Below are 26,663 nucleotides of genomic sequence, written 5' to 3'. Positions count from 1 at the left end.
ATTATTAAACTCGTGCCAACTTTACAGCGCTTTATAAACAACTAAAAGGGGGGCGTTCAATTGGAGGAGGCAAGGAGCCAAGCCTGAAAGTACGCTCTTTGGAAACAGGTTCACAAAGACCTCCAAAGGCCCTGATCTTTCCAAGAACGGCAACGGATGTGTCTGCTCCAGGAAACCATCACAATAGCAGCCAGGACCAAGGCTTTGGTTCGCCAAAGGGGCTCAGATTCCTTTAGTGAAGATCGTCCTGGGTTTTGACATGTTTATGTAAGATGTTCCAGTCTAGGAACTACAACGCTGGACCGATTCCCAACAAACCTGAAACCCAGACTTTCTAAGGGAGCCGGCCGTCGATTCCAGGCTTGTCCTTCTGCAATGTGTGCCTTCCCAAGTCTTCTGTTTAGCATCTCCACCTGTTTATCTGGGGACACAGGCTTCGGAGATTAGCTCCGATCAGATAGCAAGCTTTCGCCTCCGAAACTCAAATCATGGACAAGAAGGTTGACTAGTCAGTCCGGCGGAAGGCCTAGAAAGCTCAGGAAACGGACTTGGCAGGAACTATAGGAGGGCAGTTATCCAGAAGTAACTTTTCTAAGCCCCTGTTCCAGGAAACCATCACAAAGAGCAGCAGGTTTACAATCCCCTTGCTAGATGTAGTTACTTCAAAAGCACCCATTTAACATTGTGTGTGTATATATATATATATATATATATATATAATATGACAAGCCCTACCCCAAAAGTAACTTACAAAAGCACCCTCTTTACTCCCGGTTCACCCACATGGCACTCCTCCAGGTTACAAAACTAGTCTCTCCACCTGTTTTTATCCAGGAACAAGATCTCTCTTCTCCCCGATCATCCTCTGAGATGATGATCTCTGGGAAGATTGTATGTCGACATCTTCAGAATCCGAACCCCCGCAAAGAGAGACTGGTCCAAGCAGAAGGCCTACGTCTTGGAAAAGTTAACTTTTGGGGGACCGCAACCCCAGGAACCTCTCAAATCTGGAAGGTTATAGTCCAAAGTCCTAAGGTTGGAGAGGCTGCGTTCCCAAACCGCTGGGAACTAGGCTTCCCACCAGCTCTGAGGGCTTGAAATCCATTTCTCAGAGAGGAAAGCTATGCCAGGACCCTGCCCCTTGCCCCCTTTGTTTGTAGGGTTAAGGGACACACAAGCGCCAGGACTGAGAGGACTCTGTTCTTCTTTAATAAAGACATGGATAAGATGACATCCGTCGTCCCCTCCCTCCAAAAACAACACAATAATTAAGGTATAGAAACGTGTTCCATAGAGGAAAGGGGTTTTGAAACCAGCCTTTGCTTTCTCATACTCTCATGTTTGCGGGAGCTATAGAACGTAGCAATAGATGCATCATCTAAATATATATTAATACATTATTATAAATTATTATAATAATTATATTATTACATTATGATAGCCACTTCATTGAAATATATATATACATACATATACTTATTATAATTTATTATAAATAAATTACAATATTATATTATAATATTATAATATAATTACCATATTACATTATATTGTAATATTATATTATAATATAATATTATATTACAACATAACATAATATGATAATTTTATGAAGTAACTACAATGTAATATTATGATTATTAATAATAATTTATGATATATATATATACATATCTCAATGGAGTTGCTACTATAGTATATAATAATAATACACTATGTTATTTTATTAGTGTATTATTATTATATACTATAGTAGCAACTCCATTGAGATATATATGTATTATAAATTATTATTAATAATCATAATATTACATTATTATATTATATTATACCATAACAGCAGCTCCACTGATATATATATATATATATATATATATAATATACTGAATTGTTATAAATAATTGTAATATTACAAAATTGTATTATAATATTATACTATAATATTATATTACACCATAACAGCAGCTTCATTGATATATATATATATATATATATATATAATTATAATAATTATTTATAGTAATTTATTTTATATGGTGAAGCTGCTGTTCTAGTGTAATATATCATAGTATAATATTGCAATATAATTTTGTAATATTATAATTATTATTTATAACAATTTATTTTAGTGTATATATATATATATATATATATATAAATGAAGCTGCTGTTCTAGTGTAATATATTACAGCATAATTGTTATAGTGTACTATAATAATAAATTGTTATGAATAATAATAATGATAATATGACAATATTATATTCCGTGACGACAGCAGCTTGGCCATATAAAATAAAACGACAGTATGATCTTGTCCTATGCTATACAGTATTGTTTTATATTATGATATTATACTAGGATAGCAGCTGATATCCTTGTAATAAACTGTTCTCAATAACAATTGCAACATTATAATCTTCTATTAGCATTTCCCATTATTGTATTAAAGTAGCTAATAGAATAATCGATGATATTAATATGATCTCCTCTCCCCAAAAGCCAAAGGAAGCCCCAAAACCAGACTCAGCTGCAAAGCCTTCCACCAGAAGGACCTCTTAGTGACGTCACACGAAGGACCCCTGACCCCTTGACCTTTCACCCCGAGGAAGGCCGGAGCCTCCGCAGAGAGCTCCCCCGGAGCCCGCCCTTTCAAGGCCCGAAGAGAAAGGCTTTTCCCCTCCTCCTCCTCCTCCCTTCACTCACCGATCGGGGCTCCGAAGAAGGAAGGAAGGAAGGCCGCGGTGGAAGAAGAAGCGAATGGAGCGGCCTCCTCTTCCTCCTCCTCCTTTTTTTTCCCTCGGAAAGAGCCTTCAGGGGGCGTGGCCTACGCTCGGAGCATACCATTGCACCAAAAGGGGGGAAGGAAGGAAAGTCCAAGGAGAAAGGAGAGCGAGAAGCTCTCACACACATTGGATCAAGTGGGCTCCTCCCCCCCACGCTGGAGGGATAATGGTACGTCCCGCCCCGCTGTCACTCAAAGCCAGGGAGGGGGCGCCTCCTCCTTCGCCTGGGCCGCCCGCGCATGCGCACAAAAGGAAAAGGGCGTATGAGACTTTGGGGAGTCAAGTCCCTTGATTTAAGTCCCACAGAAAGACAAGATAAACACAGGGTTAATTATTGAACACATAAAAAAGGGAGAGGCAGCTGCACCGCAGGGATAGTGCTGCCCCTTCCTTAGGCCATGCTGGGATGTGTAGTTTTCCAGGGTCCTTGGGAAAAACTACAGTTCCCAGGATTCCATGGGATGGAGCCATGGCAGTTAAAATGTAACTGAGAGTATATATTTCTTGCAGAATTTGTTTATATTATTAATTAATGTGCCTTTATTAGTAGTATTATTAATATTAACAATAAATATTAATATTTATTTATTACATATATATATATATATATATATATATATATAAATAATAATATTTGTTTGTTCCCTGCCTCTCTGTGCAACACATCCGGGGCAGCTTACATATTAAAAATACAATCAAATCCCCCTAAAATATAAACAATTCACAATAATAATATTTAGTACTATAAATTTATTTATATTATTTATATTTATTTATCAATATTATTTATTTATTAATAATTATTAATAGTATTTATTCATATTTATTTACATTACCAATATCATCTATTAATATTTATTAGTATTATTAATATTATTATTATTTATTTATTCATAGTTATTAATATTATTTATTCATATTTATTTACATTACTAATATTATTTATTAATATTCAGTAGTATTATTATTAATAATATTTATTAATATTTATTAATATTATTATTCATATTTATTCACATTACTAATATTATTTATTAATATTTATTAGTATTATTAATATTATTATTTATTCATATTTATTTACATTACTGGTATTAATATTCATTAGTATTATTATTATATATTATTATTAATATTTATTCATATTTATTCACATTACAAATATTATTTATTAATATTTATTAGTATTGTTATTTATTTATTATTGTTTACTGTTATTTTTATTCTATTTGTTATATTATTCAGAGCTTGGAAAAGTCCCTTTGGGGACCACAGCTCCTTGAAGCCTCCAGGCAATTACCCCTTTTGGCCTGCGAAAGGTACTATTTTTTGGACTGGGGGGATTTTGGGAGCTGTAGTCCACAATATATAACCGTTCCAAGGTCTAGTCAAAATTCTAGATAGAAAGATAGATGAGTGAAATCGATATGGCTTTGCTTTATCTTTAAATACATATGCCTTGTACTAGTAGTACAGAAGCTGTTGCCAATATATTACTTTTTATGTTAATGGTAAAATTAATAAATAATGAAAAATAGAATCCCGCATGCCTTGTTGCTTTTCTATGGTGGCCCCTAAAAGCATAGGGTCAGAGAATGGGAAGAGACCCCCAAAGCAAAGTCAAAGGCTTTTACGGCCGGCATCCATAGCTTTTTGTGGGTTTGGGGGGCACTGTGGCCCTGTTCTGTAAGAGTTTATTCCTGATGTTTCACCTGCATCTGTGGCTTTGGCATCTTCAGGAATACACTCTTCTGGAACATAGTCACAGAGCCCCCAAAAACCCACAAAAGGCCCCCAAAGGCCATCCAAGCCCTTTCTGCCATGCAGGAACTCACAACCAAAGTGCTCCAGAAGACCTAGCGTGACTTACAGTTGAGTATATACGGTCCTACTATTAGAGTGAGCTTATCTGCTGGGTTTTGGGTCCAGGACCCGCCGTGGATACCAAAATCCATGGAGGCTGAAGTCCCATTTGTCCAAAAAAGCATTTATAAGGATTTTGCATGGCATGGGAGGAAGGGTGGCACTGTGAGTTAACACACCGCATGATGCCAACCCTAGTGATGCCACCGCTCTCAGATGAGTCTATTTGGGGGCGAAAGGTGGCCCTGGAGAAACAAGAGAAAAAAACTACACATCCCACTCACCTTCTCGGAGGCCCTTGCTATGAAAAGCTCCTTCCCTGGTCGCCTGCAGTGGTTCTTTCGCTTGCGCAACTGGCCTGATGTAAGGTGGTAAAGTCCACAGATCGTGCGATGACCCGCTTTGGTCTGACGTGCCCCTTGCCGATGCCACCTGCTCTGGCACACCTTTGCCCCAGAGCTCCTCTTATTTAATATTGGACTCGTTTGGCCTGGGTTCAGGCTGTGCCAGCTGCGGAAAAGGGGAGGAGAGAGAGATGGAGCAAACAGGACGGACGGGCTGGCATTACCCTCGAGGGGCTCTTTTCTATCGCTGCCAGGAGGAAGGGAGCTTGGCAGAGCATCAGACTTGGAAGACACGGGTTCAAATCCCCAGCAGACTGTGAGACCTGGCATCCTTGGGGCCAATCTTGCTCAGCTGACCTGGGATTTTTAGCCTTCGCTGCCACACAAAACTACAAATCCTAGGATTCTGCGTTTAAAGTGGTGCCAAACTGCATTGTTTCCGCAGTCTAGATGTACCCTGAGTCCAAACTGGAAAAGTAGTTTGCGTTCCATTAACTCAACAGGAAGGAGGGAGAATAGAGGGGTTTTAAATTCTTCTCCTTCCCTGCAAGCTCTGGCAAAAGCAAACCGCTGCAGGCCTTTCCTAGGTTGCCAGTTCTGCCCCATCCATAATGTTGGCCATCTTGACCACGTTACGTCCCAATTTTCCTCTGCGAAACGTTGGGAAGGGAACCACTGGTCCATGTACAGCAAATACGAGGGAACTTTTGCTATGTCGGAGGTTTCCGGAGAGGTGGGATGCCCACCTCTCGGGGGTCTTTCAGCCGCGTATTCCTGCCCTGGCAAAGGGTCCAACCAGATGTCCCTCGTGTTCCTTTTAAGTTTATGATTCTAAGAAAAACTAGAAGGGCGACATGGCAGTTCTGAGAACCGGCGAGTGACGCCCTTTGCATCGTGTGCCCTCCTCGCCTGGCGCAAAAGGTCAGCTGGCACTCTGCCTATACTTTCCTTTTTTTAAAAGAGAGAGAGATGCAAGTTTTCTGCCATGATTGCACAACTTTAATCTGGGAAGACAGACTGTTCAGGGGCAGGATAAACTTAGATATATATATCAAAGAGAGAGAGAGAAAGAGAGGGAGAGGGAAAGGGGGGAAAGGAGGAGAGAGGAGCTGGGAACATAGGCTTCGGGGAACTATAACTCCCAGGTTTTTCCTTGCAGATGTAGTCAGAGGTGGCTGGTGTCTCCGTCTCCTCTCTCTCCATTTGCTCCAGTTTGTATTCCAAACTTTGAAGGAGTTGTCCATGGTAATAGATCTAGGTTAGATTAAGGTGAATTTGGGGTTTTTGGCTTTTTGTGGGTTTTTTGGGCTCAGTGGCCATGTCCTAGAAGACGTTTCGCTAACAACTTCCCTGAAGATGCCAAAGCCACAGATGCGGGCGAAACGTCAGGAATAAACCCTCCTAGGACATGGCCACAGAGCCCCAAAAACCCACAAAATGTATGGATGCCGGCCTTGAAAGCCTTCGATTTCACTTTGGGGTTGTTGTTGTTGTTGCTGTGTGCCTTCAATTCATTTTGTGACTTATGTCAACCCTATCGTGCGGTTTTCTTGGCAAGCGTCTTCGGGGTTTTGGTTGCCATTGCCATCCCGAGGCTGAGAGAGTGTGACTTGCCCAAAGTTAGCCGATGGGTCTTCGTGGCTGAGCGGAGATTCGAACCCTGTCCTCCAGCTTCATAGTCCAACGCTCCAACCCCTCCACCATGTTGGGCTACCTTGGATAATTCCTTCAAAATCCAGGCTATCCTACTGTTGAGAGCTGACCATAGGCAAGTTGCATGCGCTCAGCCTCAGAGGAAGACCATGGCAAACCTCCTCTGAACAAATAATGCTGAGAAAACCCCACCATAGGTCCATCTTAGGGCTGCCAGAGGTCTGGAATGACTTGATGGCGCACAATGACATTTGCACTGCCCCAATGACCTGGGGGTCACCAGCGGATGCTTTTCTGAGCTCATCTGGGACATGTTTTCTTGGTTGCAGCCTAACGCATACAACACACACACACACATGCCTGTGCGTTTGGCAACCGCCAGCGATGCATTAGAGATGTAGGTCAATTCAATTACTCGCACAGCACTCAACACATCTTTAATCTACTCCTCCAGAATGTTAATGAACTGCAATCGAAATGCAAGGCATGCTTCGCAAGAGCAGAAAACTAGGAGGGACGGAAAGAGGGTTGCGTCGATCCCCCTTTTTTGTTCCAACGGCAGGGTCAAAGCGTTTGGGCAAGTTACATTTAGTCATGAAAAACAGCAACGCCGCCTCCTTTTACTAAATACGATTGGCGATGAAGACCTAGAAAGAAGACACGGAAAACTACTATTTTACACGGTCGGCACAGCTATTTGGAAAAGAGAGCCAATACCTGGTATAGATTCGTGGTTGTTAAAGGTATACGATTCTATGGAAGTGGTCAGATTGACCTGTTATATCAATAAGAAATCAATAAATGGATATGGACGAGAATGGAAACCACAGACTGCCTAAGTAAAGGAAGAAAAAGGAGCACATGTTGGTCTTACGTTTGAATGAATTCTGATTTAATACAACCTGCTTACAAAGAAGATAAAACGTACCTGATAAAATAACTGAGAGGGGATTTATTGTGGGACCAGAGGAGGCTAAATGGCTCCCGAAATGAGCCGAGGCAGTTAAAGCGGTGTCAAACTGGATCATGTCTGCAGGGTGGAGAGGACCTAGGTCAGGCATTTGGATACGTCTGAGAGCTCTGGTGCCACAGCAAACCACCAATTCCAGAATCCCACAGCATGGAGCCGTGGCATTTAAGTATTTAAGGTGGTGATAACGAACATACGTTTTCTGACTACGATTCTTGACAGTTGTGATCCAAAAAAAGTAACTTTCCCAAGCTCTGGCTGAGCCACAATAAGGAGCGGGAGTGTTTGACCTCAAGAGAAACCATAGGGCCATACCTACTTCCCGGCGGCATGTGACGTTGGGAGCGGTGGACTGACTAATAAGTAATATCTCAGTTATTACAGATAATATCAACATATTATCCTGGATGTGAAGCAACTGCTTTTATGAGAGTGTTTATTTCAGGAAGGTGTTTTTCTCCAGAACTCAGGAGCTGAATCACACAAACTGGCTCTTCAAAAGAGGAATAGCCCTATTATAAAGATCGGCCCGGCGGAGATTTATTAAGGTCACAGACTTGCGTGAACGAGGTACAAAAACAAAAACGTCAACGTCGGATCCGGCGTCGCTCCGATTTCCATCTCATTGCGCTGACCAGACATGGCCCTCTTTCCAAAAACCATCCAGCTGCTCCCTGCTAATTTCCATATATTGATCTATATTATTTCTACAGCCAAAGTTCAACCTAGCTCTTAAGTCGCTCCCTTTAAGATTGCTCTCTTTCAATATTGCTTTGTTTGGGAGTGCAGCTTTGAGAACTGAATCCTCTAAGGATGCTGGGAGTTATAGTCCAAGGCCTAAATCAGGTGATTCGGTTATTAAACTATTGTCCTACCTAGTCCAACACTCAAACCGCTACATCATGTTAGCTCAGGGTTTTCTTGGCCAGAGGAGGTTTGCCTTGGTCTTCCTCTACACTTGAAAGAGTAGGATTGCCCAAAGCCATCCAATGGGCCTTCAAGACTAAGTGGGGATTCGAACCCTGTTCTCCCAGCACCCAGAACTTAAACCACTACTCCAAATAAGCTCCTCTTTGTCTGCATTATTTAGCGCTACACAGAAACCGCACCTGCACCTGGGCAAACAGTGGAGCCACAAACATGCAGGTGGCCTTTGCAAGGAGGAGCATCTCACCTGGCTTTTGCCAATGCGCTGGACCAACCCCAAAAGCAAGGTAACAGCATTTTTATTATCCTAGGTGATGGTCAATGCAAGACTTGGTAGCGAAGGGTTCTGGTTTGGGACTGCGTCTGCCTCTCTTTGGAGCATCCTTGGTAGATCTTGGCTCAATCCTGGCATCGTCTGCAAAGGTAAGACTTTTGCTTGCGTTTCTGTGTTTGGCAAGGACCTTGTTGACCTTCTCAACCATGGCTGAGGGCTCTTGTGTCACTTCTGGGGTTGTGTCGAAATCCTTCTACAGTCTCTCCAACGTGTTGGACATGTTTTGACAGAGCTCAGGTTCTTCCACCTCTTCTTTAAAGTCCACACTGTAATAATCCAGAGCGTCCCACCAACTTGGGAGACTCCAGCCGTCTCTAGATTTTATATATCTGTACAGGTTGAGCCTCCTTTACCTGAAACGTTTGGGGTTTGGACTTCGGAGTTTTTCAGATTTGGGGGATAGTTGAGCATGCAAAATGAGACATCTTGGAGACGGGACCCAAATCTAAACATGAAATCCATTTATTTTATACACAATATAGTGTCCGAGATTAGAGGATGCGTTCAGTGTAACATACAGAAGGGCCAATGGTCTCAACCGTTTGGGGACTGCAAACGTATTTGCATTTTAAACAGTCTAACAGTGTATCGCGCATCAAATGCTGGCCTATGAAATTCTCCCTCCATGGTCAATTCTAAAATGGTGCCTATCTCAATGTTTTGCCTTTCAGCGGTGTTTTGTCCCTGCATAGTCTCTCTTCTGGACGCTGTCAGCTGCAGTACAACTCGGCACAAAGCCAGGATGGGGCAGGTCCATTACCAAAAGGTAAAGGCGTTATCATTATTGATACTATTAATTATTTAATGAATTCTAGCAAGGCTGTGGGACTAGGAGCAGATACCTTCCAACTGTCCCAGTTAATCCTCTGCATTCCCACTTTTCCAGTGGCTTTTAAAATGTCCCGGTTTCTCTCTTCTCCTCCCATTTCCCCCCTTCGTCCTCAGCTTACTTCACTTGCTACAAACAGGATAAAATATTACTATTATTATTATTATTATTATTATTATTATTATTATTATTAAACTGAATTCAAGTGCAAAAGCAGTTTATACTCCATTAACTCCGCCGGGAAGAGGGAACAATCTCTTGCCATTTCCCCAGAGGTTCATGCAAAAGCAAACTGCTACAACTTCTCTTAGTTTCTCTATTCTTCTTCATGAAGAACCTTTGGACATCTTGACCGCATGCTTCTTAGGGTTTTCATCCATGAAACAGAGGGTATGTTAGCATGCAACCAAAGAAGCTGATATCCTATGAGTTCTGAATGTAGACCTTCCAGACTGTGCGCTTATGGGCAAGGTGAGAACGAAACCAGATCCCGGCCCTTTCTTTTTGTTCCCTGCAGCCGAAGAGAAGGTCCTTGCGGTGCTGTTATTGCTGCGTCGAATGCCTCAGTGGGTTCCTCGTCTTGATGTCGGTGGCCACCGTAATCACGCTGCTACGCTATTTCCTAGGTAAAACCTTGGCCAGAACTTGAACTCTGCGCCTGGAGACAGAGCTATTGGGGTTTAGGGATGGGTGAGGATTGCATTTCAGCTCATTGTTAAGAAGAACGTATCAGAAAATTTAGACTTCATGCTCACAATGGGAAGAATTAGGGTTGCCAATTCTCCCCCGCCCCCCAAAGGCTCGTCTCCTTTAACACATGCATTGTAGGCATAGTTTACTCCAACATCTATGGATCCAGTATCCACAGTTTCACTTATCCACTTCTGAAATAATATCTTCTCTCTAGGCATTTTTAGGTCCACCGTTGTGGTTCGATAATACGCTTGGGCCAGAAGTTGTTTGTCTCATTCAAAATAATAGTGTCCATTATTATTTGTGGTTTCAAGTACTGTACTGTATTCCACTTTAACTGCCATGACCGTATCCTATGGGATTCTGGGATTACCGGTTTAGGATGTGGCCTTTACACTTCTCAGCCAAGGAACTCCAGAGCCTTCCCAAACTACAAACCCCATGATTCCAGAGGATGCAGCCAAGTCAATTGAAGTGGACCCTCCAGTGCAATGGTTCCCAAGCTTTGGTCCTCCAGGCGTTTTGGACATCAACTCTCAGAAACCCCCAACAAGCTTGGCCAATGGTTAGGAATTCTGGGAACCGAAGTCCAAACATCTGGAGGACCAAAGATTGCTCCAGTTGAAGTATGGAAAGCCATACATGGGTGCAGTGGGAGTTCAAAGTGGATTCATTCATTGTGGGTTCGTTTTTTCCTCCTTACGCCGCAACAGAGTTCTCCGGTCTTTCGTTCGCAAATGGCGGAAACGGAACTGAAGTCTTCTCAGACCTGGGTCCAACCCAAGGACCCACCAGACGCTTTCTTGAGACTGTTGCTCAAACCAAAGCCATGGACAAATCTCCTTCCCAGCAAATCTTAGACCGTCTCACGTCAACGTCCCCAGATGCACCTCAACCGTCATCTCAACTCGCTGAGATGCAGCAACCGATATCTCCATACTCAACCTCAGCGTTGAGCCAACCTTCTCCGCCTTCCACTACTGAACGGAAATCATCTCTATTCTCCTCAGCTACGTCATCTTTTCCAGCGGACGTCACTACCTCCATGGCGTCTCCATTGACTACGGACACAATGCAGACATCTTCTGGTTGGGCAACTTTGGCCACTAAATTGAGTGTTTCCTCTCAGCCAACAACAGATATTCAAGAGACGTCTCCCAGCGAAGCAACTCCATCTGTTCAATGGAGTCCTTCCTCTCATCTGCCCACAACTGTCAACTTGACTGGTGCAAAGCCAGGTTCTCCAGAGGATCCTATAATGGGTTCTCCGTGGCCAAATGTAACTTCTCAGCAGCTTCCGTTTTCAGTAACTTCTCCAGTTGACGGAAATGAAACCAACCAATATTTCCATGGTTCCTTCCAGCTTCCAAAGGAAGTCTACCATTCAAGCTACAGCAACCACACTTCGGAGGATTTTAGGAGCGAGGCGTTGAAGTTGGAAAACATGGTGAGCATAAGTCTTTATTTTTCATCCATAGGGAAGGCTGAATGGTGAGGATGAGCCGCTTCCATGCCATTGGGCCAGTAAGTCTGCTCCAGTGTTGTAGTCCAAACTTTAGAAGGCTTCTCTGCTGCAAAGGAGCATTTGGGGAAATGGACAAACACTGCAAAAGTTTAGGATATGTCATGATCAGGGTGACCAGACCTCCTCTTTTTCCAGGACATGGCTTCCTTGTCAATGGGGGGGGGGGTGAATCTGCTCCAGGCGTTACTATGAACTTACACTATCCCTGAAGCCTAACCCTATCAACACCTTGGAAGGGATATTTTGGGGGGGATATAATCCCCTTGTGCCCATGTTGGCTGGAGGATGGAAGGAGCTGTGGCCATTTATGTTGTTGTTGTGTACCTTCAAGTTCTCTTCCACTTATGGAGACCCTAAAATGGGATTTTCTTGGCCAAATTTGTTTAGAGGGGTGTTTATTTTTGCCTCCCTCTGAGGCTAACAGAGTGTGACTTCTCCAAAGTCACCCAGTGGGTTTCATGGCTGAGCGGGGAATCGAACCCTGGTTTCCAGAGCCATAGTCCAACACTCAAACCACTATGCCACACTGTTTCGGTCCTTTATAGAACCATTATTACCTGGACCCAACTTGTGGGGAACTAACAGCAGTAATGAGTCCAAAAGGGTAATTTCTCTCAAGCTTTGTCCAAGCTTCCCTTAAAAACCAAGCCTTTCTCAGCTAATGTTTCACTGAACTCAGACCGAGGGATCCCACAAATATCTTTGGCTTAGAGGCAGGATTCAAGGCAGGAGAAACTCCCTTAACCGGTCCGGCAGCTAGATCTGTGGCAAGGCACCTGCGCACTGAGAGAAAGAGACAAAAGATGGGTTTTGAATGTCAACAGAGTGAGGTCTCTCATGTTGCATCCAGGCCCTGCCAAGAAAGAAGGCCTTCTGCTATCTGTCGAGGAACAACATTCGGTCCCCTCGTGACTGGTGGCAGAGTGGCGCATAGCGCATCCATGGGGTGCCACGTTTTGGGATTGAAGTGAGTCCTCTTGCAAAGGCTGGGGAACCTTTTCGGGGCCGACCTGTACCTTGGGTCAAACACTGATCAGAATGGGGACTGCAGTCATAAATCCAGGAGGCTAGGACATGGGAAGGGCAGCTACGAAAGAACCAGAGACGATCCTGAAGAGTAAAGATATACAGCTGAGCGTTAAAGTTAGATTTCTACAAGCCATGGTATTCCCCATCACTGTGCAGAGAAGAGAAAGGTGGAAATTGAGAAAGAAAATCAACCCTTTTGAGACGTGGAACCTTTTGGGGGCTCACAGCTAAATCCTAGGGGTGCAGCCACAATGCACAAATAATCCAGTTTGGCACCACTTTAACCGCCACGGCTCAATGCTATGGGATCCTGGGTGATACAGTTTGTTGTGGCACCAGAGCTCAAGTCATTTCTGACTTATGGCAACCCTACGGTGGCTCTATTATGGGGCTTTCTTGGTAAGATTTGTTCGGGGGAGGTTTGCCGTTGCCGTCCTCTGAGGCCGAGAGAGTGTCACGTGCCCAAGGATTGCATACCTCCTATCCCCTAATATCCTAATAAACTCCATCTTTTTTGACATAAAGCTGCTTATTCTCCTTTTTTTCTATGTGTTTCTCGCTATGGTCATTAAGTTGGCCCCAAAAAAGGTTCCCCAGCCTTCACAGTAGGGCTCACTTCAATCCCATCTTGGAGCCGGGATGAAACGGAGGTGGTTTCATCTCTCCGCTGGTTGTCTACACACTCAGTTGTGCCCTTTTGCCCTTCCTTCCTCCATTTGCAGTAAGCTCATCTGACCCAGGGAGCTAAATGAGGAACAGCCTTGGGAGGAAAGGCCCAAAGGTCCTTTTTCACAATGCTTTCCCCTGGAGGGAATTGTTTGTTCTTGCACCAACAGGTCGGCAGTTTGCATCGCTCAGCTTTCCAAGAAGCGAAACCCACAATGCACTCTGGACGGGCAGCGCCCGTGCCAGCCATGGATGGGGCGGTGAATCCGCTCCATGTTCTAGCCTGAACTTGGACATTGGTGCTGAAAACCCTCTCCTAAAGACCCAGTACCTTGGACATGCAGGGAACTGTGTCTGTTGGATGCCTTCAAGTCATTTCTGACTTATGGCGACTCTAAGGCAATCTCATGGGGTTTCCTTGGCAAGTTTTCTTCAACGGAGGTTTGTTGTTGCCTTCTTCCGAGGCTGAAAGAGCGGGATTTGCTCAAGATTACCCAAGGCTAAGAGGGGATTTGAACCCCAGTCCCTTGGAGTCTTAGTCCAATTCAAAAAGCCATGTGTCCAAAGGAGGGCAACTAAAATGGTGAGGGGTCTGGAAACCCTGAAGAGAAGGTTAAGGGGTGATAAAATAGCCCTGTTTAAATACTTGAAGGGATGTCATATTGAGGAGGGAGCAAGCTTGTTTTCTGCTGCTCCAGAGAACAGGACCCAGAAGAATGGATGCAAGCTGCAAGAAAAGAGATTTGACTGAAGAAATAATCCAGTTTTATACCACTTTAACTGCCCTGGCTCAATGCTAGGGGATTCTGGGAACTGTAGTTTTCAGTTTCGTGAGACGTTTAACCTTCTCTGTCAGAGAGCTCTGGTGCCACAATAAACTGCAATTCCCAGGATTCCCTAGCACTGAACCAAGGCACTTAAAACGGTCTCAAACTGGATTATTTCTGCAGTATGTTTTGGACTTTAGTCTTTCCGCGTTGTACTTTTAAATGGTTGGAACACTGCCTCACCTGCCTTGGCTAAGCACCGTGAAACATCCGTTTGCAAAGGGAAAATGCAGGTGAGTTTTATAAAATGAATAAATAAAAATACATGGCAGCATGAGCTTATATGTGTCCAAAGATAAACTGCATTGGTTGCTTATAGATAGTACTGAAGCCTAAATGACCTGTTTTGAGCAAGCGGTCACACACCTCTTTTCTTCTTCTTCCCCCCCCCCCCCCAGATTGACAATATGTTTGCCAAGAGCGCCTTAAAGCATCAGTACCGGAAATCGTTTATTCAGGGATTGGAGTAGGTATCATCATTACTAATATATATATATATATGGGGGTGCATTTTAGAAACTTTGTGATGATAGTTATCTTTAAAGAAGCCCTCATTTTGGGGGGCAGTGGTGAAATATGTGGAAATCCTCACTTTCGGTGGCAGCAGAGGGGTGAGAAGAACTTCATAGATGGTGCCCAACGTCTTTGTTTTCTTCTCAAGGCCTCAGCCTTTCAGGGCCAAATTCCTCCTGAAGTTCAGCAACGACGACCACGGGCCAAAACTCGACCCGGAAACCGTGGTCAGAGAAATGGTCCAGGGCTATAAGGAAACTCAAGACAAAGTTGCGGTGGATGTCAACAGCATCCTGGTGGAAGGTGAGTTGGGGTGACCATCTGTGATCTTTTCTCATGAAGTGACCTCCAGAATGTGATCTTATTGCAAACCACCCTGAGATCTTTAGACAGGGACTGACTCCACAATTTGATAACCTTAGCTCCCAGGGAGATTAGATTTCTGGCTCCATCTGTCCAAAGACCCATTGATTTGTCTTCTTAGCTGTCCATGGTCTCCTCAGTACTCTCCTCCAGCATCACATCTCAAATGGATTGTTCTTCTTCTTATCTGCTTCCTTCACTATCCAGCTCTCCCATCCATACATGGGGATGGACCTTTCAGTTTAAACATTTGAATAGCCATCGTCAACTATCTGAAGGGATCTCATGTAGAAGGTGAAGTCAACTTGCTTTCTCTGGCTCCAGAGACTAGGAAAAGGAACATTAGGCAGAACTTCTTGACCATAAGAGATGTTTAATAGTGGAATGGATTGCCTCAGAGGGTGGTGGCTTTTCATTCTTTGGAGGTCTTTAAAGAGAGATCGGATGGGCATCTCTTGGGAATGTGTTAGCTGTGGACTCCTGCAGGACAGGGAGTAGGACAAGATGACCTTTTCCAGAGCCTTCCAATCCTATGATCTGATGAGTAGGTGCTTTGATAGCCAGGCCAATGCAAAGTTGGTTGCCTAATACCGTTCCAAAGTTGCTCCACCGGCCGAGTCGGTTAAGCAAATGTCACCAATATATTTTGTCAATTGAAAGGTGGCCGTGGACAAATGACTCTGCCTGAGATTGGAAGCCCAGATAGGCCCACTCAACTAGGAGGGACGAGGCCCAAGATCCGATACTTGGGGTGCCTCCAACTCTCATCCAGGCATTTGGTTTGGATGGTTTCTCCCCAGCGAGCGTCAGGAACGTGCGGATTCTGCAATCCCACACCTTCGTGGCAGGACAGGTGGAGAATTCACAACCTTACGGATCTTCTGTTGTGTAATTTAAACCCATTTCTGCTCCTGTATGTATATATTTCTGCTTCTGCCAGGTCCAGGGGCAGTTGGTGGCTTCAATATCAGGGAGGCAGTGAATCCTCTCCAGGTTTTGGTTAGCTATATTGAAGGACCTTTCCAAAGTGCTGAACCTCTTTGGCAAGCCTGACTTAGCACCTGGGATGGCTCTTTTTTGCTTAACATGTATGCTGAACGTTATCATGGAGTATCACAGACTGTAGAATTGTTTGGGAGTTGTAGCCCAAGGCCAGATAAATTGGGTTTGGGGACTACTTTTTGTAACTCCCCATGCTCTCCTACACTGCAATGTTGACCAGAGCCCATCTCGGTCACATTGGTGGCTCAGCAGAAACAGTGATGCTTGAATATAATCAATGATTATTCGTCGCTAGATTACAAGGAACTGTGCCTGACCAAGCCAACGTCATTATTGTCCCCCCTTCTTGGTGCAAACCACAAGCCAAACAGCCACTGGGATGCCAAACGTCTCAGTCATGCACAGGACTGGCCTTGGGTCGCCAGCGTCATGAAAGAGGACATCTCCGTTTGCGATGGGACCCTCATCATGGACAACTGGGTGCTGACTGCCAGGAACTGTGTAGCATCTGGGTGAGTCTCCTAATTTCCATGTCCCCAAAGGTGTCAGACCTTTCAAATGTCCTCCTCGGTCAGGGAGACTCCTAGTTATTCCTCTGTCGTCCCATCTTCTCGGTGGCATTTAAAACATCCTGGTTTCTGTCCCATTCTCTTCTTTTGTCCCCAGCGAATTTCAGATGCTGCAAACTGAGTTCGAAGCGCCAAAAGTAGCTGCCTAAATCCCCCCTGGCTTGGTTTCTGGGACTCGTTGCCCCAAAATAACTTTGGTCAGCTCTGCTTTGTTTTGGAGTCAGTTTAATAATGCAATCTTATAGATATAAGAAAAACCTATAAAAAGATTTTATATATATATATATATATATATATATATATATAATTTGACAGTAAGGATGAATACGTTGTTTCTTCTCTCCACCCAACGTCTGCCCTATGCTTTCACTTTCTTTCCTCCTTTGCAGCACCCCTTCCTTATACACCGTAAAACTTGCCCCGTATGCGAAACACGCTCCTTCGGAATCGCTGCATTCGGTTGACAAGATTGTTCACCCCTCAGGAACACCAAAGGATCTCGCATTGCTCCAACTGGCCAAACCCGCACCCGCCACTTCTTCTGTCCACCCCATTTGCCTTCCTGACCCTTCCCACATTGCGCCTTCCGGGACCGAATGCTGGGCTCTCGGATCAAAGGAAAAGCACAGTAAGCAAGGAGGGATGCTTTTCGTTACAAGAAGCCGCGGCTGGTGGCTCCCATGTCAGTGAGGTGGTGCGTCCATTGCAGGTTTGGGCTAGGAGCAATCCAAGGTACTAAGCCTATTTAAGACTAAGGTTCCTCAAAACGACACAAGGTCCAAGGTTCTTCAGAAGCATGAAAGTGTTGCTTCTTCCAGAATGGTCGGCTGTCAGCAACAGCCTCCCAAAAGAGTTGCTGGATTACTTATGGCCTAGCAGCCTCTCCTAGCTCTTGCCTGAGTAATGAATATTTTCTATATAAATGCTTTGAGCTACCTAAACCCTTCCATGCCTAAGTTCCTTTATGGTAGGTATTACTGGGCCAGTGTCTCTGTGTTGTGGATGCTGGGGAGTGTCACTGTCTCAAGCACTGACATGTCCCCTTGTCCTTCTGTTTCCCCCTCCAAGTCTGAACCTAGTTCCTGGGAACAAGGCATGACAAAACCTACCAGGAAATGTTGAGGGAAATCATAGACTCCTGGAATTGGAAGAGGCTCCAAGGGCCATCCAGTCATTCTGCCATGCAGGAATATACCATCCAAGCCCTCTCTGTGAGAGACGGCTATCCTCCGCCGCTCTCCAAGGCAGCAGTGTATTTCGCTGTTGAATAGCTCTTACTGCCAAGAAAGAGAAGCCTGGTAAAGAGAAGATGGAGCGGGGGGCATGGTGGCACTCTTTCAATATCTCAAGGGCTGTCCCAAAGAGAAGGGTGGTCAGGTTTGTTCTCCGCTGCCCCAGTGGTTAGGACCAGCTCTAATGGTTTTAAGTGACAGAGGGACAGATTTTGACTAAACTTTAGAAGGAATGTATTGATAGTGAGATTCAGCAATGGAACCGACTGCCATGAGAGGCAATGGCATCTCCTTCTCTGGACATCTTCCAAAAGATGCTTTAAGCTGGAGTTTCCGCACTGAGCTGCGGGTTAGACTGGATGGCCTCTTGGACCCCTTTCAACTCTGTGATTCTATGTTCACCACCCCACTGACATGGGGGCTACTAGCTGCGACTGAAGAGGAGTAGTTAGGAGCTGTGGATGAATAAAAACAAGGCAGGGGAGGTGCATATTTACAGAAGTGTGTGGTCTTTCCTTCCAGCCGATAAACCTGAAGTCCTTCAGTGGATAGTAACTTTCCAGACTGAGTGTCAGCCCTCCTCTCCCTCGCACTCAACATGCGCAGAAACTACAGACCTCAAGAAACATCTCCAGGTAAGTTGCCAGCAGCTGATGGGACATTAGCAATTCTGTTCCAGGCGCTAGAGGCAATGCCGTTGTGGCATCAAAAAACAGGATTACCATGGGCTCTTGGTATCTGCCGGGGTTTGGTTCCAGGACCCGCCATGGATACCAAAACCCATGGATGCTGAAATCCCATTAAATACAATGGGGTGGTATTGTTATTATTATTACTATTATTACTACAACTATAGTGGGAGCCCTTGGTATCTGCTGTACTTTGGGATCAGACGCTCCCATGGATACTAAAATCTTTGGATGCTCAAGTCCCATTATATATACTGGCCTAGTAAAATGGTGTCCGTTATATAAATTGGCAAAATTAAATTTTGCTTTTGGAACTTATACATACATACATACATACATACATGAATGTTTTCAAGCTGTGGATGGTGGAATCCATGGATAAGCAATCCATGGATACATAAGGCCAACCGTATTATTGCTTTTAAAGACCTTAAGTTGCCTTAGGGTCACCATAAGTCAGAAATGACTTGAAGGCACACAACAGCATTGGAAAACTCATTTTTCAACCTGGAAATGAATGATGGTAGATGCTCTTTCTACTATTTACACAATAAAGGCAGCGAGCAATGCAGTAGACCAGTACTTACTTGTCTTTTCTTCCCTTCCCCTTTTAAATCTGCTGTCTTGCCAGTTGAGCACAGGAGGGCCCTTTCTTTGTCTGGGAGAGAACCAACAGGTTTACCTGGAAGGAATCGTTCCAGTCTCTCCTGAAAGCCAGGACAAGCCGAAGGGGAAGAAGAAGGAGCAGTCGGTGGCTTTCCCTCGAATGGCACCGTGGGTTCCTTGGATCAAGTCACAGCTTTTCCCCGATAAAGCAGCATAAGAGAAGGGGACAAGTGTGTCCTTGTGGCATTTTGGGGCAGGTGGAGGGGAACTCCACCATCTCTTGGCTCTTCTCAAGAGGTTTTTAGGTTTGTAGGTCTATTTCTTGGTTTGTAAAGCAACTCATTGCCCAGTTCCCTTTGGTGAGCTGAAGACCAGCTCCAGACAACCAGAAAAAAAAAGGTTTTTGTAAACTATGCAAGAACTGGAGCAGCGTGGCCTTTTAGGCGCAGAATACCACTTTGCATTCGGTGCGCGCCCCAAAGTGTCCCAGGAAACAATGCTGCGGAGAAATACATGTGTGTCTTCCAAAGTAAAAAACGCAATTTAAAGCAGGCTATCATAAAATAATAGGTTAAAGCGGGCAAAGTCTGGGTCTCCAAAACACCCCGACCCCCTCAATTTTATCAGCTTTTAAAATGGCCGAAAAAACTAGCCCAAAGCCACAAAAAAGGCACCTGAAGATGCACCAATTTGCTCCCAAAATCAAAACGCTATAGGAAGCCTTTGTGCTTCAGTCTTTACCATCCTTTATCCCCTTCCCTTCTCATGGCAATCCATACAATGTGGATGTGGTGTGGCTTCTACTATTTGGAAACTCTATCACAATACAGCTTTAGCCTTTGAAACTGTGTGCCACAGGACTGTCTGGTGCAATGAATGCCCTTTAGAAATTGCTGGTCACAGAGTGACAACGCATGGCTTTGCTTTGCTCTCAAACTCAGTTTGGTGGCCACTCAAAGCTCTGGAACCTCAGAGAAGGAAAAAAGGAAAGCAAAGGGGAAACCCAAATAAAGGCAGAGAGGCCAAAATGCAAAGGAAAACGCTCTGAGGAACAAACCTGTGCAGCCAGGTTGGCACATGCTCCAGCTTCTCAAAGAGAACCATCAGTCTCCATGCAGCAGGGCAGCTTCATAAGGATTTTGCAATATAGACTTTTAAAAGGGTTGCATATGAAATAATAATAATAATAATAATAATAATAATTTACTCACATTGCCTTCCGAGGGGCCAGAAGCATTTCATTCAAACCTTTCAAAACAGCTGCAATCCAATGATATCAGGAGGGCTCTATGAGTCCCACCTCAATATAAAGACCCTCTAGCATTCCTCTATGTTTTCCATCAACAAAGGAGCTCATGAGTTTCACACAAGATGGAGACATTTCTGAGTTGCACAAGAGACTTTTGTTTTTCAAAATGGAGGTCCAAACCTTTTCCCCCCTGTTTCACTCAGTCTCTGCAAGCCCAGCAGCAAAATGCAACGCCAATCCATCTGGAGAGTCCGGAGCCCCTTTCCTCATCCGAATTCCAGCAAGGTCCAGGGACCTGGGCTGCCCACCAGTCCCTCAACCTACCTAAACCCGGCAAAGGTCCACCGATTCTGGGGCTGCTGCTGTAGTTATGAATCCAGGCGCCTGGTGGATGCTGGAGCCATCTGTTCTTGCAGGCACCCATGAGTCAGATCCACCAAGATGCGGAGAAGAGGAGGAGGATCCTGGGGGAGCATGGAAATGGTGCTGGGCACACGGCTCTACAAAGGCACTGGTGGTTGGGTGTTGTGCAGGCGATAGTGGGTGCATGCTGGGATGTGGGCCTGGCACGGCAAAGAAGGCAGAAGGTGGCGGGCTGTGATAGCTCTGCGTCGGGTAAGAACCTGGCACTGGATTTAGCCTGGAGAGAAGAGAGGATGCATGTTAGTCCAGAGAGTGGTCACTTGGCTAATGAATTGATGTTGCCATGTTTTTATGGGTTTTTCGGGCTACGTGGCCATGTTCTAGAAGAGTTTATGCCAGCCATAGATGCCCGCAAAACGTCAGGAACAAACTCTTCTGGAACATGGCCACACAGCCCAAAAAACACACAAAAAACTATGGATGCCGGCCATGAAAGCCTTTGACTTCACGTTGCCATGTGCCTTCCAGCCATATAATCTAACTACATTGTGTGTGATTTTATATTATATTTTATTACATATAATTAATGTGATTTTTACATAGAGATGTTTTAATTGTTTGAATTTTATAAAAGTTGTATAGGTTGTATTTGTGAGCTGCCTTAGGTCCCTCCGGGAAGAAAGGTGGGATATAAATGAAATAAATAAATAAATGTTTATTATATTTAATTCTTTTTTAAAGGGGGGGGGTGTCAATTTATTTATTGAGAGTATATATTATTCCAATATATTCTAGTCATGTAAGCCACCTTGATTGCTGCCGCAGAAAGGTGGGGTATAAGAATAAAGCTTTTCTGGGCATGAGTATACAACCCACGGTTCTCCAGATGCTGTTGGACTTCAATTCCCAGTAGCTCCAGCTGGTAAGGGCACTGGTTAAGAACAATGGGAGATGGGAGTCCGTCAACCAGAGGAGTCCAATAGATAACACAACTCCCTTTAGCAGGGTTTTCGCACACTTACTTCCGGCTCTGAGAGGCTCTTCGTTCTGCTAGGGACCCCGGAACATACTTGAGGCCTGGGATTCTCTTCAGCAGTTGGAAAGGGAACTTTTGATCCAGACGAGAGACGACCGATTCGGGGAGATCCACGCGGGAGCAGAAGCCGTAACCATCTCGATGTTGGAATGCAGGATAAGGAGGACTACTGTGGCTAGAAAGGAAGGCATTTCTACATCTGATCACCTCAGCCCATGCTCCTAAGAAGCCGCTGGAAAATGCTCAGCAGCTTCAACCGGCCCAAAATCAAGTCACCTCCCTCATGAGCCCTCACTGGGACAGAGCATCCATTCTGTACTGGCTCTGTTGGTCTCCGGTATTTCCATGCTTCGTTCAACATGTTGGTGCAAACCATTTAACACAGGGGTGGATGGTCTCAGGACGAGGGGCCAAATCTAGTTCACTTGGGGTGACAAATTTGGCTCACCCAAGCTTCCAGAAAGGACTATGCCTCCCACTCCCTGACACCATTTCTATTTGTGGCTTTTGGAGACTTCTTTGGAGACTTTTAAACAGAGACTGGATGGCTATCTGTTGGAGTGCTTCGATTGTGTGTTCCTGCACGGCAGAATGGGGTTAGTCTGGATGGCCCTTGGGGTGGTCTCTTCCAACTCTAGGATGCTATGTTTCTAATCTTGAAGAGGCCTGAATATACACAGTTCTGGCACAAGGCAAGCTCACATGGCCAGCTTGTGAGGTTCTATTGTAAAGGATACAGAGGTTCCCAATCATGAGGCCACAAAGGTTTGCGAGGAAGGAAGAGATCAGTGCGAACCAAGCCACGCAGAGCAGGAACCAGGGGACTAGTGCCACCCGGAGGTTGACTCCCAAAACCAGCGTCCTTCTCATCGGGGAGCGGGCGATGGATGCAGCCAGCATGGCAAAAGCCACGGGTGCAAATCCCTTGGCGTCCGTCACCTCCAAGACGCTGGCAAAGGCAGCCCGGAGCAGGAGGTAGAGCAGGGCCGAGGCGACGGCGAAGGCCAAGGTGAGGAAGCTGTGCTTCACGGTGCCCACAGTCTTCTCGAAGCTGCCAGCGAAGTACCAGGCGATGACGGCACCGCACACCCAGGAGACTGGGTCGTCATACACAAAGATGTAGGTCACCAGCCGATAAACTGAGGAACAAGAGGGGGAAAAAAGAAGACATTTTAGAGACAAGCTTGGACTTTTAAATGGGTAATGGGTTCAGGTAAGGTTGGGAAATTTGGCAACACTGCATCTTAGGAGCCTCAGGGAACATAGTTATGACCTTTTAATGAATCGTCCTTTTGAAGACTTCCAGAATGCCTATTCATCAAGATAAAGGGTTAGAAACCGGATGGATGGACACAACTTGCCCTTGGGTCCTGTGTTGGTGTTTCCAGTATCATTGGGACAGTGGCTCCTCTACAGGCTTTAGGCAGTGGTTCCCAAACTTTGCCTTCCAGGTGTTTTGGACATCAACTCCCAGAAGCCCCAGCCAACGGTCAGGAATTGTGGGAGCTGGAGTCCAAAACATCTGGAGGACCAAAGTCTGGGAATCAGGGCTTCAAAGGATCTCTCCAATAAAATACAATATCAATACAGCATTGTATAATTTTGCTAAGATATTGTATTGCTGTTGGTCAATATCAACACAATATCATATGATAGCATTATAACCCTAACAGTAATCATAACAGCAATAACATGATTGAAGCGGCTTACATTTAAATATGATGATGATGATGATGATTTATAGTATTTATACCCCGCTCTTCAGGCAAAAGGCTTTCAGGGCAGCTTACATTGTTTTAAATTAGACATTAAATATTAAAATAAACCAATAAATTACAATATCAATACAATATCACATAATAACATATTAAAACCCTAACCCTCCCATCAACAATAATGAAAATACAATTAAATGATCAATTATTAAATGTTATATATTATAGAATATAAATATTATATATTTATATACATTATTATATATTTATATATAATTTTATATATTTATATACATTAAATATTATATATTTATATACATTATTATATATTTACATATAATATTATATACTTATATACATTATTATATATTTATATATAATTTTATATATTTATATACGTTAAATATTATATATTTATATACATTATTATATATTTACATATAATATTATATATTTATATACAATACAGACATAATATATAATAAATATATAATTTATAGAATTATTTATAATATAATAAATATATTATTTATGGAACATAAATATTATATTATGTTTATAATATTTTATATTCTATAAATTATATATTTATTATATTATAAATAATTCTATAAATTATATATTTATTATGTTTATAACATAATATTTACATTCTATCAATAATATATATTTATAATACATATTATGTTGATTATATAAATATATAATTTATAGAATTACTTATAATAATATAAATATATATTAATTATAGAATATAAATATTATAAACATATTCTAAATGTTATATATTATATTATATTATATTATATATGCCTGAACCCTCTTGGCTTCAGCCACAGTCGAACCCTCTTGCCTTTAAACCCTGGTTTCACCCTCATTGTCTGAATGGGAAACTGAGGGGCTCACCTTGCAGCCCCTGCAAGGCCTCAGGCCCCAGAGAGAAGGCCGACCCTCCCTCCTCGGCCTCCTCTCCGCCGCCCTTCCAACGCAGCAGCCTCGGGCCTGAAACGAACAGCGACAGTAGCACCGTCAAAGCAACCGCCGCAGGGAACCGTCGCTCCATTTTTCTGCTCCCTCAAAACCCCGCTTCCGGGTTTTTGGATTCCACTTCCGGTTTAAAATGGCGCCCGTGTGGCCACAGGTAGAAGAAGCGGAAGTCGCGCTCTGCTCCTCGCTCATTCCGACTTAGCCACGCCCCTCTTTTGGTGAAGGGGCGGAGCTAAAAGCGGAGGCGCCGATAGGCTGGTAGTTCCCGCTTTGGAGCGTTCCTGGGCCTATCAGAATTTGAGGGCGTGGCTAACTGCTCCTGCTTTGTCGAATTGAAGGGGCGTGGGCTAAGCAGGAGCGGCCAATGAGGGGCTGCTGCGTCACCATAGCGTGGACATACTCCTCGCTGGGGACTACATTTCCCAAGATCCTCCACTTGCCAAGCTGGCATCCTGGTTTATTTTCCATAGCCCAAGGCTTTTTGCATTTACTCGCCTTCTATTCCAGATAGTTACCCAGCTCTGGATCTCTTTGGCCCGCAGTTCCCATCATCCCCTGCCAGCGTAGGAAACGGCCAGGAAGTTGCAGTACTTCCCTAGAGCACCCTGAGATTTGTAGTTCTGGTGCAACCAGGTTGCATGTGCGCATGTGCATTGCAGAATTGATCCAGTTTGACACCACTTTAACTGTCCTGCCTCCATGATAGGGAATCCTGGGATCTGTAGTTTTGTGGGACATTGAGCCTTCTGTCAGAGAGAACTCTGGTGCCACAATAAAACTACAATTCCCAGGATTCCCTAGCCAGTTAGAGCCAGCTCCATAATACCACTCCAGATACACTTCTAGGGGTATGGCTGCACCAAGTTACAGCGCCCCTAAGGCAAACCTGTTGTAAGGTTTCCTTGGCAAGATTTGTTCAGGTTTGCCATTGCCATCCTCTGAGGCTGAGAGAGTGAGACTTGCCCAAAGTGGGTTTCCATTGTTGAGCTGGGATTCGAACCCTGGCCTCCAGAGTTGTAGTCCTGTGCTCAAACTGCTTCAACCAGCAGCCTTTTGGACATTTCTGGACTGCAGCGCCCATAATCCATCGGCCGGATAGCTGTGCGATCTAGGCACAATGGGGGTTCATGCCAGGAACATCTGGAGGGCCACAGCTTGAGAGAGGAGGACCATGTTTTTTGCTCCTGCTCTGCTCCAAGAAAGTGGTGCTGAATTTGGTATCCGCGCATCATGCGAACCCAGTGAGCATGGGACAGGCAAGATGGTGTCCAATGTACAGCCCCTCACTTATACCGTCACCTAGGTTCCCAAACTGGTCCTCCAGGTGTTTTGGACTTCGGTTCCCAGCCAACTCAGGAATTCTGGGAGCTGAAGTCCAAAACACCCGGCGCATCAATGTTTCAGAATCCCTGGACTAGGCTGAAGACAGAAAGGCCTGAGTTAGAAAATTCAAAACCCATCTCTTTCCCAGCTCAAGATGGCCGCCGTCTGGCGCAAAGAAAAGGGAAATGCGTAGGAGAAGCTCCCGGGGGATAGGGCCTTAACGGTTTTGTGGATTTGAAAAGAGATTTTAATGTTGTTATTGTGTTTAGTTTTGTTTTACGTAATTAGTCTTTTTGGATTTGTTTAGGATCAGGGGATAGACAGGTTTAGTTTTATGTTATTTTGCCATATTATGGTTATTATGTTGTATCTATGCAAGCCACCGCGATCCGTCGGGAAAGGCAGGGTAATAATAATAATAATATTAGTAGTAGTTGTATGTCCATCTCCTGCCCTTCCAGCCTCCAATGCACATGGCCATTGCCTCTATGCGCCCACCCAAAGGATGCTCGCCCTCTTCTCGCTTTCAGTCTCCCATCGCATACATAAGAGTGTCTCAGGCAATCTCTATT

The 26,663-nt window shown here is 44.3% G+C and overlaps 2 protein-coding genes across 3 annotated transcripts in view; one reads left to right on the top strand and one right to left on the bottom strand.

Annotated features, from left to right (window-relative positions):
* The window catches only part of RHBDD2 (rhomboid domain containing 2), a 37,466-nt gene extending 12,501 nt beyond the window's left edge, over positions 1–24,965 (bottom strand). The window contains exons 1-4 of one of the 2 annotated variants that reach the window (XM_089493373.1): positions 24,688–24,965; positions 22,804–23,205; positions 22,053–22,203; positions 20,992–21,307 (exon numbers count right to left, since the gene is read on the bottom strand). In XM_089493373.1, coding sequence (XP_089349499.1) covers positions 20,992–21,307; positions 22,053–22,203; positions 22,804–23,205; positions 24,688–24,844 — 1,026 coding nt within the window. In that variant the 5' untranslated portion in view covers positions 24,845–24,965. Of the gene's footprint in view, positions 1–20,868; positions 21,308–22,052; positions 22,204–22,803; positions 23,206–24,687 lie in introns of those variants that run through there. The other variant, XM_089493372.1, reaches the window with a different exon arrangement.
* On the top strand, positions 10,288–20,283 carry LOC149287082 (transmembrane protease serine 11E-like). The gene is made up of 8 exons (XM_089493514.1): positions 10,288–10,330; positions 11,111–11,844; positions 14,843–14,910; positions 15,106–15,260; positions 16,618–16,834; positions 17,281–17,519; positions 18,646–18,758; positions 19,444–20,283. Exons 1-8 carry the CDS (start codon positions 10,288–10,290, stop codon positions 19,633–19,635), a joined length of 1,761 nt encoding a protein of 586 aa, XP_089349640.1. The 3' UTR covers positions 19,636–20,283.
* Positions 24,966–26,663: the final 1,698 nt, after the last annotated feature.

This window comes from Sceloporus occidentalis, unplaced genomic scaffold, assembly GCF_023333645.1.
Source record: "Sceloporus occidentalis isolate IW3139 unplaced genomic scaffold, rSceOcc1.0.p SCAF_64, whole genome shotgun sequence".
Classification (NCBI taxonomy): domain Eukaryota; kingdom Metazoa; phylum Chordata; class Lepidosauria; order Squamata; family Phrynosomatidae; genus Sceloporus; species Sceloporus occidentalis.
Note: the sequence above shows the minus strand (reverse complement) of the source record. Positions and strands in the feature narration are given on the sequence as shown.

Bases quoted from the DNA above. Each gene is read 5' to 3' on its own strand.
- LOC149287082 (XM_089493514.1), top strand. From the start codon at position 10,288: ATGTCGGTGGCCACCGTAATCACGCTGCTACGCTATTTCCTAG. The intron at 15,261-16,617 runs GTGAGTTGGGGT...ATTCGTCGCTAG, and splicing joins CAACAGCATCCTGGTGGAAG to ATTACAAGGAACTGTGCCTG. The intron at 16,835-17,280 runs GTGAGTCTCCTA...CCTCCTTTGCAG, and splicing joins AGGAACTGTGTAGCATCTGG to CACCCCTTCCTTATACACCG.